Genomic DNA, 19417 nt, shown 5'->3' with positions numbered 1-19417 from the left:
GGTGTGGGTGTCCACAATGGCCGAAGAGCAGAAAAAAGCACTAGGTAGAGGCAAACGCCCAGTAGTGGTGGGTGTTGGATGCTCAGAAGCAGGTGTCTGGTGGAGGCAAGGAAGAAGACGTGGCAGCAGGATCAGGGGTTGGGGGGGCACTGCCACAAGTTTTGTCTCAAGTGGCAAAATGACCCTGCCTGACCCTGCATACAAAGGGATAGCTGCCTCTGCTCCATGACAATTGAAGTTCCCATTTGAATTTTGATTCTTTCTCATTTTTTATATCCAGCCCAAGTTGTTTAAATTTTTTAAATCCATCCCAACCTCCTTCCTTCCTTCCTTCCTTTTTGCCTTATTTTTCTGTTGGCCTCATCTTGCTTTTTCTTCGTTCACCTGCCTCTTGCAATCCCATAAATGACCACAGGTGGCTTCTACTGAACTGTAATAACCATATATTCCTCTGTACTAGCACAGAAACTACAACAGTATTGACTCATGCAGCCCATAATCATCAAAATTGCCATGGTTAATTCTACTTCTTTTCAAGTCCCTATAGATTTCCAGTGAGCACGGCAAAACAATGAAGTCTGAATGATGTAGTTAATATTCCTTGCTCCATTTGGAGATGAGTCTAGAGACAGATTTACAGCCTTCCATCCACCAGATTATTTTCATTATCAGGGCTTCCAAATCAGCCTATGGTGTGATTGTTTTTGCTACTTCAGTAATCATGTTAGAAGAGTCAAACTGGTGGCTGGAAGGTAGATTTTCACTCAGTATGGTGCTATTTGTGGTCTCAACATTAGTGTTCCTGCCTTATATGATATGCAAGGCTCCTATTGCCACATGCACTGTTGGTACTCCTCTTTCTATCATGCACAAGTATTATCATTCAGGAGATCTCATCATTGCTGGAATTATTTCTCAGATCTACATGACATTTGATCCAATGGATTTCAGAGGACATCCATCTGAGAAACTGATTGATGATTTAATGTACGAAGTAGCTGTTTTCAATCATATCATAATATCCACAGGTGTGCTGATCTGATGTCTTTTGGTTTATATGGGTGGGGAGTGATTGGCAAAATGGCAGTCGATCTGCTTCTAGACTCTTCTTGGATGCGACTGCATCTCAATTTTTTTATGTTAGCTCTTCCCAGTATATGGGGCACAGGAACTCTAACGGCTCATCATTCTATTACCAATGACAGTTTTTCTGCTTCTTGCCGGAATGCTGTCCTTTGTTACACAATACACTATAAATCCCTCTCAAACATTTAGAAAAATCAGGATGCCTTATGTTACCCTTGTGCCAAATTTAAATATTTGATGCAAAAAATAAATAAATGCTGGTGCTAGCAAATTAAAACTATTGGTTGGTGGAAATTCATTGTTGGAACAGGATGTGGCATCCAAGCTGTGAGGAAGTTCATCCAAATATGTATATGTATCCTCCTTCTGGCAAGCCATCTGAACCAGAGTTACACACAATCAACACAGAAACAGTTAAATGTCAGAAAAGTAATGGAGGGAAGACCAGACCCAGGACCTTGATGTGGTTTTAGGAGTAGTAGGGAGTCTGCCTGGATGTTACAGAACTGACTGAGGGCCCCATCTCTATGTGTATACCTTTATTCTCTCATTATTTCACTAGATAATATTATTCATTGATTCTTCGTTCGCCAAGCTACTTCTCCTCCCTCCGTAAATTCAATGCATTATTGACAAGGATTCAGTTGTTTATTTAGTTGTACATTTGCTCCAGATGGCTGTTGTTTCTGTGGGTTTCCTTTCCATGTGTCCAGCTAGACATTTCAAACCACAGGCAGTGCTTGCAGTAACTCCCACAATACCCGTTCCAGTAAACTAGAATTTTCAGGCTTGTATTTAATCTATATAATCCTTATATTTAATCAATTGTGTGATATACAGCATATGCAAACTATATATGTAGATATGCAACTATATAAATATATAGGTATATATGCATAGCACTTTCTAAAATTCCAACAAGTTGAAATCTCCAATGCATGAACGAGTACCAATGCTTCTTCACAATTCTCTGCACTGCAATCATGTGTGTGTGTGTGTGTGTGTGTGTGTGTGTGTGTGTGTGTGTGTGTTTACCCACTCACCCACAAGCAATGTTATTAGCAAGCATATATTGAAATTGAATATTATGCATTTTATATTCAGAATCAGACACACTTTGACACAGCATGCCAATCTCATTGCAGACCCTTTTTCCAAAACTATCAGCATATCATGGCCATGGTATTTGCTGTAAAGGAGATCAATGAAAATCCACAAATGTTGCCTAATATTACCCTGGGCACACACATCTATAATAGCTATTTCCAAGCCAGCTGGACCTACCTTGCTTCAATGGACCTTCTCTCCACACAGGGAAGATTTATCCCTAACTTCAAGTGTGATGCCCAAGACAATGCAATAGCTGTTATCACAGGACCAAATTCTCACATCTGTCATTTCATGGCACACATTCTTAACATCTACAAGATGCCGCAGGTAGGATATGCATACAGTGGTACCTCGGGTTACATACACTTCAGGTTACATATGCTTCAGGTTACATACTCCGCTAACCCAGAAATAACACTTCAGGTTAAGAACTTTGCTTCAGGATAAGAACAGAAATCGTGCTGTGGTGGCGCGGCGGCAGCAGGAGGCCCCATTAGCTAAAGTGGTGCTTCAGGTTAAGAACAGTTTCAGGTTAAGAACGGACCTCCGGAACGAATTAAGTACGGAACCAGAGGTACCACTGTATCAAACTTGGATTTACAAATAATTTAAACCTCAATGCTATTTTATGTAATTTTTTGTGTTTGGAGATAGAAAGCACCAGGATTGAAGCTGTTCATAGGTCATAGGTAAAACTAATGTAATCAAGGAAAATAATTCTTCTCTTCATTTCATTTGGTTGGGGATATTGATGAATATTTCTTCCTATTGAGTGAGTAGTTCCCAACCAACTTCCGACATTTGTGGCTATGATTAATCTTCTAGATCTTAGTTTAGGGTTCAGGTGCAGTTGTGATACTGAAATTGTAAATTAGACACAAACCTTCCCATCTCTCAATTTTCTTTATTGTTCTTAGCTTGTATATGGCTCTGCTCCAATGACCAATGGCAACCCTGAAGCTGTTTTCTTCAACCAGATGTTCCCAAATGAGGACCATCAAATCTGGGGGATTCTTCAGTTGCTGTTGTATTTTAAGTGGACATGGATTGGGGTGGCTTATATAAGTACTGACAGTGGAGAGAAATTTATACAGAGTGTGCTCCCCGTGTTTTCACAACGAGGTATATGCTTTGATTTTATAGAACAACTGCCAAAAGAATCCTTTTCCAGTAACTTTGATGAAATAATGAATGGCTTTTCTCACATAATCAGTATTGTTCTGAGGAGTAGTGCCAGCACTGTGGTCATACATGGTGATGTTCAGTTCACGGTAATTCTTAGAGTGAGTCCAATGTTTGCTGAATCTGAGGGTATACAAATGAATAGTAAAGGTAAAGTCTGGATTATGACAGCCCAGATGGAATTCACATCAGTTCCCTTTCAAAGAACGGTGGGCTTAGAGGCCTTCCATGGAGCTTTATCCTTTGCAGTTCCTTCTAAGAAGGTATTAGGATTCCAGGAATATCTTCAGATGAACAAGCCTACCTTGGAAAAGGAAGATGGTTTTATCAAGGTATTTTGGGAAAAGGCATTTGAATGTTCTTTCCCCATGAATGACGCCACAGATGAGGAAATGTGTACTGGAGAAGAGAAGTTGGAGACCCTTCCTTCCTCTGTTTTTGAAATGAGCATGACTGGCCACAGCTACAATGTCTACAATGCTGTCCTTGCTGCAGCACATGCTTTGCAAGCCATGCATTCATCCAAATTTGGACGCAGAAAAATGGCGTACAATGGGAGAGAGATTCTTCTGAATCAGCAGCTGTGGCAGGTAATATTCTGAGTGTCTTAATGCAGGATAGGACAACATATCTTTCTAACAAGGGCCAAGAAAGTGCCATAGCACAATGATAGAGCATCTGCCTTTCAATGTTGTTTCCCAACTCCACAATCTTTGTAAAATAATAATAATAATAATAATAATAATAATAATAATAATAATAATAATAATAAATAGGGAAGTCAGCATTTGGAAGGTTAAGCTAGAGACTCAGCATACTGTTTGAAATGAGCATGACTGGCCAAAGCTAATATGTTTATGATGCCAGCCACACCTTTATTATGTAAATTCAAATGAACAGCAATGGATGGAGAGAGGTGGATGCTTCTGACTCTACAGCCATGGCAGCTAATGTCCTGAGTGCATTACTACAGAGGAATCCATCAGAAATGCATGTTCAACCGAGAGCCATTAAATGTCTATCTACATCTTAAGGCTGGAGTGTTGATATCTAAATGCTATTTTTGCCATAGTTTTCCTTTTGAGCCAATTTGATACTGCTCCCCTGTATTCAGTTCCCAGTGAAGACTATGAAACAACTCACAATTGTACAACTTATACTCTTATTTGCCAGTGTTGTGTAAAAGAGAGCTGTATTTTCCATTCGTCCAATTCATTTTGCTTGTTCCTTTGATTAAATTTCTGTATGCAAGACCGCTAACCATAGTTTCCAAAAGGTCATCTGCCATTGCTATATCTGCCTATTATTGTGTATTCTTGATTGTGTTCCTTTGCTTCCATTTAGATTCACCACTATCTGAGAAGTGCCTCGTTTAACAACAGTGCTGGGGAACAAATTACTTTTGATCAAAGTGGGCAAGCTGTCACTGGGTTTGATATTGTAAACTGGGTCACATTCCCAAACCAATCCTTTCTCAGAGTCAAAGTTGGAAAAGTAGACCCCTTAGCTCCCAAGGACAAAGGGTTCACCATTTCTATGGATGACATTGTTTGGCCAAGCATGTTTAACCAGGTAAGTCTTGTGCACATTTCCGTATTCAGAATCATTTCCACAACCTGGGGGAGAAGAACCAGAATCATTTTTTAAAAAAACACATGGGCCTAACTGTGGCTTCAACAGTTGAGTCAAAGCACAGCCATCATGGCTAGTAGTCACTGTTAGCCTTATCATCCATTATGAGAAACAATTCATAATTAAATAAATAGCTAATTATAATAACAAATTGTGTCATTATCTGCTCTGGCGTGTTTTGTGTTAAGAGTTGTTACCTGTCCTGGGATGAGCAATGGTGAGAAACAGGATGCAGAACTATTTAAATGTTGTAAATCAGTAGTAAAATATTTGCTCACACCATTTGCAACTGTGAAGAAACCACTGAAATATAAAACTGCCAAAATCGAATTTCTGCACCTTAGAACATTTCTGCTTTTGTTAATTGACAGGCACGACCCCTTTCTGTGTGTAATGACAATTGCCATCCAGGGAATAGTAAGATAAAGTTGGAAGGGAAGCCATTTTGCTGCTATCGTTGCCTCCCATGTCCTGAAGGGAAGATTTCAAATCAGTGTGGTAAGAAATTCAATGTAGAGCACTTCTTCAAATATAATAGGCAGTATCCAGCTACTTAGATGGGCTCGGACAATGACTTTTAACCTTTCCCTCCCTCGTCTCTCAGTGAACAGCATTGGAATGTTTTAAATCTGCTCTGACTTTCCCCTCTACCCTCCAGAGCAGATCTGAGGTGGGTGTAGAGAAAATACACAGAAAAAAGATATCCTTGCAATCCATTGCACAAGCAGAAATCCTTGCACGAGTGAATCTGCTTTGTTTGATACTGCCCATTGGAATTGATCCAAAATATTGATTTATATCTCAGGATCTGTAGCAAGTGATTATAATAGAATATATATAGAGAGAGAGAGAGAGTGAGAGAGAGAGAGAGAGAGAGAGAGAGAGAGAGAGTGCAATAACAAAGGTGATATAACCAATGCTTTTGTGAATTGGATGGGAGAAGAAACTAATTTTTTAAGCATGTTGAATCATTAGTTCCGTTGCTATCCCTTACTGTGAAGGGCTGGCATTAAATTTAAGTGAAATAAATCAATTATTATAAAGATAACAACAATATAATAGAGTATATGATTTCAGAGAAGTGTGGTGTATTTAATTATATCCAATCTGTTGACTGAAGGGCATTGCTGGATCACTGCTAATTTGGGTTTTTTGGCAGATATAATACTGGGTAAAGATATCATTCATAACTCAGTATTAGGGCACCTGATCTGCATGCAAAAGATGCCAGATTCAATCCCAGCATCATCTCTCTGAAATGCTGGAGAGCCATGGACAGTCTGCAGAGAGAATTATGAGCCAGAGAGATCAATAGTCTAACCTCGTATAAAGCAGCTTCCTGTGTTCCTATGAGAAGATTTCCCCAATATAAAGACACTAATTTAGTATAAGGAAGATGCTTCTTCCACAAAATGACTTTATACTATCAATGCTTAAAAACTGCAGTGCACTGTGTATTAGTGTTTTTATTTTAAAGAAAACCATGTTTTCCTTTCCAGATATGGATGAGTGTTTTCAATGTCCAGAAGACCAGTATCCAAATGACCAACATGATTCCTGCATTCCAAAATATATAAGTTACTTATCTTATGAAGAACCTTTGGGAACATGTTTTGCTGTTTCTGCTTCTTCTTTATCTGTTATCACGTTTTTGGTACTCAGAGTCTTCATTAAGTACTGGCATACTCCCATAGTCAAAGCCAACAACAGGGACCTCACCTTCGCACTCCTAATATCCCTCCTGCTCTCTTACCTTTGTGCTCTGCTCTTCATTGGCAAGCCTAATAAAGTGACCTGCCTCCTTCGCCAAATTACTTTTGGTCTCATCTTCTCAGCGGCGGTTTCTTGCATATTGGCCAAAACCACCATTGTGATTTTAGCTTTCATGGCTACCAGGCCAGAGTCCAGTATCAGGAGATGGGTGGGGAATAAATTGGCCATTACCGTTGTTCTTTCCTGCTCCCTAATTCAGGCCAGTCTTTGTTGTGTGTGGCTGGCAACATCGCCCCCATTCCCAGATCTAGACATGCACACAATGACTGAAGAGATTGTGCTTGTGTGCAATGAAGGTTCAGTCACCATGTTCTACTGTGTCCTGGGCTTCATGGGCTTCCAGGCCATAATCTGCTTCATGGTGGCTTTCCTGGCTAGGAGGTTGCCTGACACGTTCAACGAAGCCAAGTTCATCACCTTCAGCATGTTGGTCTTCTGCAGTGTATGGTTGACCTTTATCCCAACCTACCTGAGCACAAAAGGGAAATACATGGTGGCTGTGGAGATCTTCTCCATTTTGACTTCTGGTGCTGGCTTACTGATCTGCATCTTTTTCCCCAAATGCTACATTATTCTGCTGAGGCCTGACTTGAACAAAAGAGAACAGCTGATAAAGAGGCCAAACTGAAGGAACTTAATTTTTCTTATTCTTTACTTTGCTCATTTCAAAACTTTGCCTCCATAAACATCTGCAAAATACTAAGTCATGTTTAGATGATGAGCCCATCTTGGGCGTCTTCACTGTCTTTAGTTTGGTGACTGGTAAACAATGTTTTGTTTCCAGAAGCTTACCAAGACATGGAATTTTAATGTTGTATGCTTATTTTTAGAATGCTGTTTTTCTTCGTATCTTGATAAATTTCAGGTCAATTGGTTTTTAATGTTGTTTTTTTGGTGGAGTTTTTAATGCAAATTTTACATTCTCTACAAACAGCATAGAGATTTTAGTTGATTATGTAGTATATACATTTTGTTAAATTAATGAATGGTTGATTGACTGGTAACATCTGAACTCAAGGGACCTATTCCAATCATGGTTCTGGTTCTGTTCTTCCAGAGGATGGGCTGTTTTCATTCTGCAAGAACATTTTATAAAAATACGCAGCAGCACATTGCTCTTCAGAGAATGCCATACCCAAACTGTAACTGAGTGCATGCTTGACACACCCCAAGAGGATGAAATAACTGATTCACATCAAGTGACTTGCAAGAACCAACAGGATCAGAAAAGCGGGTTGGCAGGAGAAGACTTTCCCATGCTTTGTCTTGTGCCAAACAGGGAGAAGATCTGGTCAAACAGCGAGAACCCCTCATCACAACCCCCTCTACCCTGTTTATGAATTTACTGCAACCCGTGAAATTAGTTCCTTCTAGATATGAGAGTGTTAGAAATGAGATGAGACCACAAAGATAAATGAAGGAAGTGCATAGTAATGGCAGAAAATCTATGGCATTATAAGAAAAAAGATATGCAGTGCAAAAGTTACAGAAAATCAGTATATTCCATTTGGAGCAAAGCAGCAAAATAAAGTGCACAAATGTCCTATTATTGGCCTACTCCATGTGTGAAAATTCAGTTATCTGAACAGAGATAATTATGCCTAAACCTTGGTATACACACTGCAGTTTCAGATATCCACAAAGTGGATTTTGCCCACTTCCATTCTTGTTTGTCTTTTGCTGGTTGGTGGCAGAAACCATGAAGAGAGGGAGGGAAGGGGAGAGCTGGATATCAGGCAAATCAAGGAGCAGAAGACAACAGACAAACCAGTTGTTTCTTTGTCTCTCATTTACTAATTGGCTGCTGCCATTTTAAGAAAAAAACCATGGTTGTTGTTGTTCAGTCGTTCAGTTGTGTCCGACTCTTCGTGACCCCATGGACCAGAGTATGCCAGGCACCCCTATCCTCCACTGCCTCCCGCAGTTTGGCCAAACTCATGCCAGTCGCTTCGAGAACACTGTCCAACCATCTCATCCTCTGTCGTCCCCTTCTCCTTGTGCCCTCCATCTTTCCCAACATCAGGGTCTTTTCCAGGGAGTCTTTTCTTCTCATGAGGTGGCCAAAGTACTGGAGAAGGAACTGGCAAGCCACTCCAGTATCCCTGCCAAGAAAACTCAATGGACAAAGACAACAGAAACCATGGTGGGGAAGGGGAAAATCATGTATTAGAAATGTTCTCATGTGGAATAATGGGTATCATTGGCTTATTATGTAAACAATCTCCTAACAAATGATTACCTGGGAACTTACTGTGTTCAAAAGTTGGGACCTGCATATAGATTAAATCACTACTCACTTTCCCTGGATTTATACAGTCCCTCATCTCAACAGACTCTCAGAAGAATTTTACTCTCAAGCAACAACCCTTTTGTCTTTCTTTGCCTCTCAAACATTCCTGTCTATCCTTGGACTTTTATGTGGATGCAGAGCAAACTTGTTCCATTAGAATGAGCAGCTTGCATTCTTTGAAATCCCACTTGATTAGACAATGCATTCATACAATTTTGCGTGTAATTCAAAGGCTAGATTTGTATTATTATTAGTACACCCTGTTGGTGGTGTTACTCTTGGTTTGCTCCTATATTCCTCATTGTAAATGCCATATAGTTTTTAGGTGGGTGTTAGAGAAAGATCATGGTTGAAACACATTTTTGTACTGTGATATGTCAGGATACTTTCTGTGTTTGATTTTGCTTTGAAAATATGTAGATATACATTATTTGTTTTGGACAGAATATCATATGTCAAATTTATTAATGGTAATAATGGACGCTAGTATAGACGCTTCATTCCACCAAGCAGGTTAATTCTCGTGGAGACAAGTTGTGGGAATGTGGAGAAATAACCTGCGTTATTACTCTTAAATGCAAGTTTTAATGACAAGAAAATGCAAGTATTTCTAGTGAGTTTTAAAATAAAGCACAGAACTTGTAATGAACATCTGAGACTGGTGCTTCTTAATCACACTTGGGTCTTTAGTTAACAAAAAGCAAAAAACAAAACAAAAAACTCTAAGGTGCCAGATAGTCACAGTCTTCTTCCACATTTTCTGAATGCTGACCCCAAGAGATGGAAAAGAAGCATAGAATGGAAATAGAAGATATATTCAGGGGAGGATTATGTTTCTGAAATAGAGAGCATCTGTGTTGAAGAGTGAGCAGCCATCAGAAAGGAATTTTGCTTTGGAAATATGTAGATATACATTGGTTGTTTTGAAGAGAACATCATATTTCAAATGCATTAATTGCATTTTAAAACCGTCTATTTCTATTCCTTTTTTCATGGCTTCATTTTGTTGGGAATTCCCCCCCTTTGTTCCTGGTGCATTTCCACTACTTTGAATGCTCCACCCCCTCCACACTTTTAGCAAGCATTAGTAACTCATCTTCCAGGAAGCTAGTACAGAAGCTTCACCCCACCAAGCAGGTTAATTCTGGAGGAGACTAATTGTGGGAATGTGGAGAAATAATCTGCATTTTTGGTCTTGAAGACAAGTTTTAAAGGCAAGGTAATGCACACATTGTAAGTGAATTTCCCAATAATAAAAAATAATAATAAATAATAAATTTAATAATAATAATAATAATAATAATAATAAAGAATAATAAATAAAGAATAATAATGGAGAAATAATGTGCGTTATTAGTCTTAAATGCAAGTTTTAATGACAAGAAAATGCAAGCATTTCTAGTGAATTTTAAAATAAAGCACAAAATTTGAAATTAACACCTGAGACTGATGCTTCTTGATGGCACTTGGGTTTTTAGTTAACAAAAAAAAAAACCTAAGGTGCCAGATAGTCACAGTCTTTCTACATATTTTCTGAATCCTGATTGCTAGAAATGGAAAGGAAACACTGAGTTGAAATACAAGAGATATTCAGGCGAGGATTAAGTTTCCTGCAATAGAGAACTTCAGTGTTGAAGAGTGAGCAGCCATCACAAAGGTCTATTTCATTCTTCTCCAGCCCAAACTTGGTGTACAAACAACATCATAAAAAGTTTCTCAAAGTATTATTGATAGTTGAGAAACAGGATGAAAACTAGGATGGATGTTGTTGCTATCAGCTGTGTCCCCCTACTATGACAATTGAATTGTATTGGCTCATGTGGCCCATAATCATCAAAATTGCCATGGTTAATTCTACTTCTACTTAAGTCCCTATAGATATCCTGTGAGCACGGAAAAACAATGATATCTGAATAATGTTGCTAATATTCCTTGCTCCATTTGGTGCTGGGTCTAGAGACAGATTTATAGCCTTCCATCCACCTGACTTTTTTTCATTGTCAGGGCTTCCAAGTCAAACTATGGTGTGATTGTTCCTGCCACTTCAGAAATCATGTTAGAAGAATCAAATTGGTGGTTGGAAGGTAGATTTTCATTCAATATGGTACTATTTGTGCTCTTAGTATTTGTGTTCCTGCCTGATTTTGTATGTGGCACTCCTATTGCCACATGCACTGTTGGTACTCCTCTTTCTATTATGCACAAGTATTATCATTCAGGAGATCTCATCATTGCTGGAATTATTTCTCAGATCTACATGACATTTGATCCAATGGATTTCAGAGGACATCCATCTGAGAAACTGATTGATGATTTAATGTACGAAGTAGCTGTTTTCAATCATATCGTAATATCCAAAGGCATGCTGATCTGATGTCTTGGGTTTATATGGGTGGGAAATGATTGCCAAAAAGACAGTTGATCTGCTTTTAGAGAGTTCTTGAATGCGCCTACATCTCAATTTTTTCTGTTAGCTCTTTCCAGGAAATTTTATTGTAGTGCTCAGGATCTCAATGCCACATGTTATAATTGATGGAGGTTGGCTGGAATGATACATTAGTGAGGTGTAGAAAGGCAAAACTTTGATCAGGTTTTATTGCTGTTTGAAGTACTTAATTTAAAAATGGAATTCTGTTGTTGTTGTTGTTGTTATATCAATTTATACACCGCCCTATATCCAGACGTATTCGTAGTAGTAGTAGGAATAGCAGTTGTTCAGCAGAAGCAGCAGCTGATATAATAGTCAATTCAATAGCTAAAGCAAAACCTGTTGTCTTTGCCCATGGAGTTTTCTTGGCAGGGATACTGGAGTGGCTTGCCAGTTCCTACTCCAGGTGGATCACGTTTGGTCCAAACTCTCCACTATGACCTGTCCATCTTGACCTGTCCATAGCTTCCCTGAGTAATTCAAGCCCCTTCGCCACGACAAGGCAGTGATCCATGAAGGGTGCTGGAGGAGACCCTTGAGAGTCCCATGGACTGCAAGAAGATCAAACCTATCCATTCACTATGAAATCAGCCCTGAGTGCTCACTAGAAGGACAGATCCTGAAGTTGAGGCTCCAGTACTTTGGCCACCTCATGAAAAGAGAAGACTCCCTAGAAAAGACCCTGATGTTGGGAAAGATGGAGGGCACAAGGAGAAGGGGACGACAGAGGATGAGATGGTTGGACAGTGTTCTCGAAGCTACTAACATGAGTTTGGCCAAACTGCGAGAGGCAGTGAAGGATAGGCGTGCCTGGCGTGCTCTGGTCCATGGGGTCACGAAGAGTCGGACACGACTGAACAACAACAACAAAGCAAAACCAAAAATTCTTGCTGGCCATCTACCCTTACCCCAAAGCTCTTCCCAGCACAGGAACTCTAACGGCTCATCATTCCAGTACCAATTACAGTTTTCTTGCTTTCTGCGGGAGTGCTGTCCTTTGTTACACAATACACTATAAATGCTCCTCAGACTTTTAGAAAAATCTGGATGCAATAAGCTACACTTGTACCAAAATTAAATATTTAAAGTAAAAGAAAGTACAGGTTCTAGCGAATTAAAATTATTAAAATATTACCAGTTCCAGAAAACTGCAATTTTCAGGCTTGCTTGCATTTCACCCAATCTTTGTCACAGAGGCCTAAAGAGTGTACTGTATTCCTTATATTTAATGAATTGTGTGATATACAGCATATGTAAATTTGTAGGTAGGTAGGCAACTATATAAAAATATTTATGTATATATAAATAACACTTTCTAAAATTACAGCAAGATGAAATCTCCAATCCAGGAATGATTATGAATGGTCTGCACTGGAAATATATTATCTTTGTTTGTGTTTCTTTGTGTCTGCACATGCAAGCAATGTTATTAGCAAGCATATGTTGAAATTGAATGCTACACATTTCATATTCAGAAGCAGACGCACTTTGACACAGCATGCCAATCTCATTGCAGACCCTTTCTCCAAAACTACCAGCATATCATGGCCTTGGTGTATGCTGTAAAGGAGATCAATGAAAATCCACAAATGTTGCCTAATATTACCCTGGGCACGCACATCTATAATAGCTATTTCAGAGCAAGCTGGACCTACCTTGCTTCAATGGACCTTCTCTCCACACAGGGAAGATTTACCCCTAACTTCAAGTGTGATGCCCAAGACAATGCAATAGCTGTTATCACAGGACCAAATTCTCACATCTGTCATTTCATGGCACACATTCTTAGCATCTACAAGATGCCGCAGGTAGGATGTGCTTATCAAATTTGGATTTACAAATAATTTACTCCTCAATGCTCTTGTACGTGAATGTTTGTGATTGCAGATAGAAAGCACCAGGACTGAAGATTAAAGACATAACCTTGCCAGCTGTTCATAGGTCAAAACGAATGTAATCAAGAAAAATAATTCTACTCTTTTTGTTTTTCATTCGTGTGGTGATATTATAATGGATGAATATGTATTCTTCTTGAGTGGGTAGTTCCCAACAGGCTTCAGATGCTGTTGGATATGATTCATTTTCTAGATCTTAGTTTAGGGTTCAGGTGCAGTTGTGATACTGAAATTGTATATTACACAACAAACCTCTCTATTCTCTCCCAATTTTCTTTTTCTTTCTTAGCTTGTATATGGCTCTGCTCCAATGACCATTGGCAACCCTGAAGCTGTTTTCTTTAACCGGATGTTTCCAAATGAGGACCATCAAACCTGGGGGATTCTTCAGTTGCTGCTGCATTTTAAGTGGACATGGATTGGGGTGCTTTTTATAAGTAATGACAGTGGAGAGAAATTCATACAGAGTGTGCTCCCCATATTTTCACAAAGAGGTATATGCCTTGATTTTGTAGAACAACTGCCAAAAGAATCCTTTTCCAGTAACTTTGATGAAATAATGAATGGCTTTTCTCACATGATCAGTATTGTTCTGAGGAGTAGTGCCAGCACTGTGGTCATACATGGTGATGTTCAGTTCACGGTAATTCTTAGAGTGAGTCCAATGTTTGCTGAATCTGAGGGTATACAAATGAATAGTAAAGGTAAAGTCTGGATTATGACAGCCCAGATGGAATTCACATCAGTTCCCTTTCAAAGAATGGTGGGCTTAGAGGCCTTCCATGGAGCTTTATCCTTTGCGGTTCCTTCTAAGAAGGTATTAGGATTCCTGGAATATCTTCAGATGAACAAGCTTACCTTGGAAAAGGAAGATGGTTTTATCAAGGTATTTTGGGAAAAGGCATTTGAATGTTCTTTCCCCATGAATGACAACACAGATGAGGAAATGTGTACTGGAGAAGAGAAGTTGGAGACCCTTCCTACCTCTGTATTTGAAAGGAGCATGACTGGCCACAGCTACAGTGTCTACAATGCTGTCTATGCTGTGGCACACGCTTTGCAAGCCATGCATTCATCCAAATTTCGACACAGAGAAATGGCATACGATGGGAGAAAGAATTTTCTGAATCCGCAGCAGTGGCAGGTAATATTCTGAGTGCCTTAATGCAGAATAGGACATTATATCCATCTCACAATAAGCCAGGATAGTGCCATAGGTCAGTGACGGAGCATCTGCTTTGCACATAGGAGATTTCAAGGTCAATTTTTGACAACCTCGATTAGAATGGTAGGATCACCTTTATGAAATTCTGGGAAGAAGCTGCAGGTTTGTGTCGATAGCACACAGAAAAAGATGGTACAGTAGTCTGACTCAGTCTAAGCCAGCATTGTTATAGAAACCTTACCTCATAACAGCTTTATCTGTTTGGAATAGCATTTCATTGTTGTTCCTTAACTCAACAATTTATGGGGGTGGGGAAAAGGAAGTCAGCAGCGGAAGGTAGAAGCTAGAGAATCGGCATACTGTTTGAAATGAGTATGACTGGCCAAAGCCACAATGTCAGTAATGCTGCCTGTACCCTGGCACATGATTTGCAAGCCACACCTTTATTTATCTAAATTCAAAAGAACAGTAATGGATGGAGAGAGGTGGATGCTTCTGACTCTACAGCCATGGCAGCTAATGTCCTGAGTGCATTACTACAGAGGAATCCATCAGAAATTCATGTTCAACCGAGAGCCATTAAATGTCTATCTGCATCTTAAGGCTGGAGTGTTGACATCTAAATGCTATTTTTTTTTTGGCCAAAGTTTCCCTTCTGAGCCAATTTGATACTGCTCCCCTGCATTCAGTTCCCAGTGAAAACTATGAAACAACTCACCATCGTCAGAGTTATAATCTTATTTGCCAGTGATGTGTAAAAGAGAGCTGTGTTTTCCATTCTTCCAATTCATTTTGCTTTCTGCTTAGATTTAATTTCTGTATGCAAGACCACTAACCATAGTTTCCAAAAGGTCATCTGCCGTTGCTATATTTGCCTATTATTGTGCATTCTTGATTGTGTCTCTTTGCTTGCACTTAGATCCACCGCTATCTGAGAAGTGCCTCGTTTAACAACAGTGCTGGGGAACAAGTTACTTTTGATCGAAGTGGGCAAGTTGTCGCTGGGTTTGACATTGTAAACTGGGTCACATTCCCAAACCAGTCCTTTCTCAGGGTCAAAGTTGGAAAAGTAGACCCCTTGGCTGCCAAGGACAAAGGGTTCACAATTTCTGTAGACAAAATTATATGGCCCAGTATATTTAACAAGGTAGGTCTTGTGCAAATTTATGTACTCAGAATCATTTCTCCAACCAGCGGGGAAAAACCCAGAATCAATCGTTTACAAATACATGGATCTAACTTTGGCTTTAACAGTGAAGACAAAGCACTGCCATCATGGCCAATGATGACTGCTAGTCTTATCCTTCCTTAACTTTTCTAATTTTCTTTTAAAGTCATCATTGTGTCTTCTGCGAATGAGTGCCATTGTTTAACTAAGCAATGCAGGTAGAAATTCTTTCTTCTATCTGTTCTGAGTGTTTCAACATTTAACTCCATTGGGTATCCATGAGTTATAGTGTTATGAGAGCATTGGATTTGAATTTATTTGAGTTGGTAATTTCATATTTTATTTATACAACTCTCACTTTTATTAGCTATACATCCAGTTGTTCTTGATCTCTTTCCATAGTTTCAGGAAGCCTCATGAGAAGCAATTCATAATTTAAGAAATAACTAATAGTAATAATAACAATAATTTATTGTGTCTTTATCTGCTCTGGCTCATATTAAGAAGTGTTATCTGCCCTGGGATAAGCAATGGTGAGAAACAGAATGCAGAACTTCTTTAATAAAGTAAATCGGTAATAAAATATTTGGTCAAACCATTTGTAAATGTGAAGAAATCACTGAAATATAAAGCTCTCAGTATAGTATAGAATTTCTGGATGTAAGAACATTTCTGCTTTTATTTATTAACAGGCACAACCCCTTTCGGTGTGTAATGACAATTGCCTTCCAGGGTATAGTAAGATAAAGTTGGAAGGGAAGCCATTTTGCTGCTATCATTGCCTCCCATGTCCTGAAGGGAAGATTGCAAATCAGTATGGTAAGAAATGCAATGTAGAGCATTTGTTCAAATATAATGGGCAGTATCCAACTACTCCCCCCTATCAAGTCCTTGGATTCCTTTAATGGAATACCCTTCACATAGGGATGGTGAGACCATTCCCCCGTCCCTATCATCTGAACCAGTGCCTATCCGCAACCTTACAAGTTGTGACGATTTGCTACATAGCATGCAAAACTCAAATGACAACAGCCAATCAGCCAAGTGAGGGAAATTACTGCCATGCCCCTTTCCCAATGACAGGCGACATATGACGGCATAGCAAGGTCAAGCAAAAAAGGCCTAAAATTAGGGAGAGGTGGGCTGGTGTTCCAAATGCATGCACCGAAAGAGTAATCTCTGGTACACGGGCATGGGTATATACAGGTCTCTCGGTACATTTAGACTGCACCCCATTGGCCAGATTGAACCAACATTGAGGGACCTTCCAATCAGGTGTTGTGGCTTACCAATTGTACCCAACCACAACACAGGGTGTCGGTTTTCCAGGTCTCATCGCAATACGTGCCCTCTTTAAGGGAGGACCCGATTTATGAGACAGAGAGATGAATAGTCTAATCTGGTATAAGGCAGCTTCCTGTGTTCCCCAATATAAAGAAACTTAGTTAGTATAAGGAAGATGCTCCTTCCACCAAATGAAACAGCTTCCTCCAAGGGAGAACTCCCTTCAATGTAACACTTTTTTTGTAGAAAAAATAATGGTTTTTAGATTTATGTGAGCTTCCTTGATTCAAGACTTTATACTATTATTGCTTAAATACTGCAGTGCACTATATATTGCTGTTTTATTTTAAAGAAAACCATGTTTTCCTTTCCAGACATGGATGAGTGTTTTCAATGTCCAGAAGACCAGTATCCAAATGACCAACATGATTCCTGCATTCCAAAATATATGTTACTTATCTTATGAAGAACCTTTGGGAACATGTTTAGCTATTTCTGCTCATTTCTTATCTGTTATCACATTTTTGGTACTCAGAGTCTTCATTAAGTACTGGCATACTCCCATAGTCAAAGCCAACAACAGGGACCTCACCTTCGCACTCCTAATATCCCTCCTGCTCTCATTCCTTTGTGCTCTGCTCTTCATTGGCAAGCCTAATAAGGTGACCTGCCTCCTTCGACAAATTACTTTTGGTCTCATCTTCTCAGCGGCGGTTTCTTGCATATTGGCCAAAACCACCATCGTGATTTTAGCTTTCATGGCTACCAGGCCAGAGTCCAGTATCAGGAGATGGGTGGGGAATAAATTGGCCATTACCATTGTTCTTTCCTGCTCCCTAATTCAGGCCAGTCTTTGTGGTGTGTGGCTGGCAACATCGCCCCCATTCCCAGATCTAGACATGCACACAATGACTGAAGAGATTGTGCTTGTGTGCAATGAAGGTTCAGTCACCATGTTCTACTGTGTCCTGGGCTTCATGGGCTTCCAGGCCATAATCTGCTTCATGGTGGCTTTCCTGGCTAGGAGGTTGCCTGACACGTTCAACGAAGCCAAGTTCATCACCTTCAGCATGTTGGTCTTCTGCAGTGTATGGTTGACCTTTATCCCAACCTACCTGAGCACAAAAGGGAAATACATGGTGGCTGTGGAGATCTTCTCCATTTTGACTTCTGGTGCTGGCTTACTGATCTGCATCTTTCCCCCCAAATGCTACATTATTCTGCTGAGGCCTGACTTGAACAAAAGACAACAGCTGATAAAGAGGCCAAACTGAAGGAACTTAATTTTTCTTAGTTTTTCCTTTTTCAAAATGCAAGTAGGTGAATAGGTAATGCTCCAGCGGGAAGGTAAACGGCGTTTCTGTGCGCTGCTCTGGTTCACCAGAAGTGGCTTTGTCATGCTGGCCACATGACCTGGACGTTGTACGCTGGCTCCCTCGGCCAGTAAAGCGAGATGAGCGATGCAACCCCAAAATCGTCCATGACTGGACCTAATGGTCAGGGGTCCATTTGCCCCTTACCTTTACATTTTTTATTGCTTTCATTTCATGTATCAGTGGTCTCGTTGGATAGTAAAATTCATGTTAAATAGCTGTTTTAGGGGTTGTCTTTCATCATCTGGAACGAATTAATCCATTTTCCATTACTTTCTATGGGAAAGCACGCCTTGGTTTAACGACGGATTTCCAGAACAGATTAAGTTCATAAACCAAGCTACCACTGTAGCTGGCTGCAGAGCAGAATGTCTGATGACATCTAGCTGAATTAATTAAGACGTGTGTTCCATTGTAATGAGCAGCTTGTATTCTTTGAAATCCTACTTGTTTAGACAATGCATTCATTTATGTGTGCAATTCAAAGGCAAGATTTGTACTATTATTAGTACACCCAGTTGGTGGTGTTACTCTTGGTTTGTTCCTATATTCTTCATTGTAAACACCTTATAGTTTTTAGGTAGATATTAGAGAAAGTTCAACGTTGGAACACATTTTTGTACTGTGATATGTCAGGGTACATTCTGTGTTTGAATTTTGCTTTGAAAATTTGGAGATATACATTGCTTGTTTTGAACAGAATGTCATATTTCAAATTTATTAATTGTATTTTAAAAGTGTCTATTTCTATTCCTCTTTCCATGGCTTCATTTTGTTGCAATTTATTTCCTTTATTGCTGGTGCATTTCCACTAATTTGAACTCCTCACCTCCTCATCGCTTTTAGTAAGCATCAGTAACCCATCTTCCAGGAAGGTAGTACAGAAGCTTCATCCCACCCAGCAAGTTAATTCTGGAGGAGACTAGTGGGGGGGGAGGCTTGTTTCATTTCATTGTACACAGGTTGTACAATGACAATAAAGGTATTATTATTATTATTATTATTATTTTATGGGAATGTGGAGAAATAAT

At 39.6% G+C, this 19417-nt stretch overlaps 1 protein-coding gene and 1 pseudogene across 1 annotated transcript; both read left to right on the top strand.

Moving 5' to 3' along the window:
* The first annotated feature begins 16 nt into the window (after nt 1–16).
* Nucleotides 17–7411, top strand: LOC117057398 (vomeronasal type-2 receptor 26-like). The gene is made up of 7 exons (XM_033168241.1): nt 17–44; nt 798–987; nt 2346–2523; nt 3114–3968; nt 4723–4950; nt 5382–5508; nt 6510–7411. Exons 1-7 carry the CDS (start codon nt 17–19, stop codon nt 7409–7411), a joined length of 2508 nt encoding a protein of 835 aa, XP_033024132.1.
* Nucleotides 7412–11174: 3763 nt separating this feature from the next.
* Nucleotides 11175–18287, top strand: LOC117058317 (annotated as a pseudogene).
* Nucleotides 18288–19417: the final 1130 nt, after the last annotated feature.

Source organism: Lacerta agilis, chromosome 14, assembly GCF_009819535.1.
Source record: "Lacerta agilis isolate rLacAgi1 chromosome 14, rLacAgi1.pri, whole genome shotgun sequence".
Taxonomy (NCBI): Eukaryota; Metazoa; Chordata; class Lepidosauria; order Squamata; family Lacertidae; genus Lacerta; species Lacerta agilis.
This window is presented reverse-complemented; position numbering and strand designations above follow the sequence as displayed.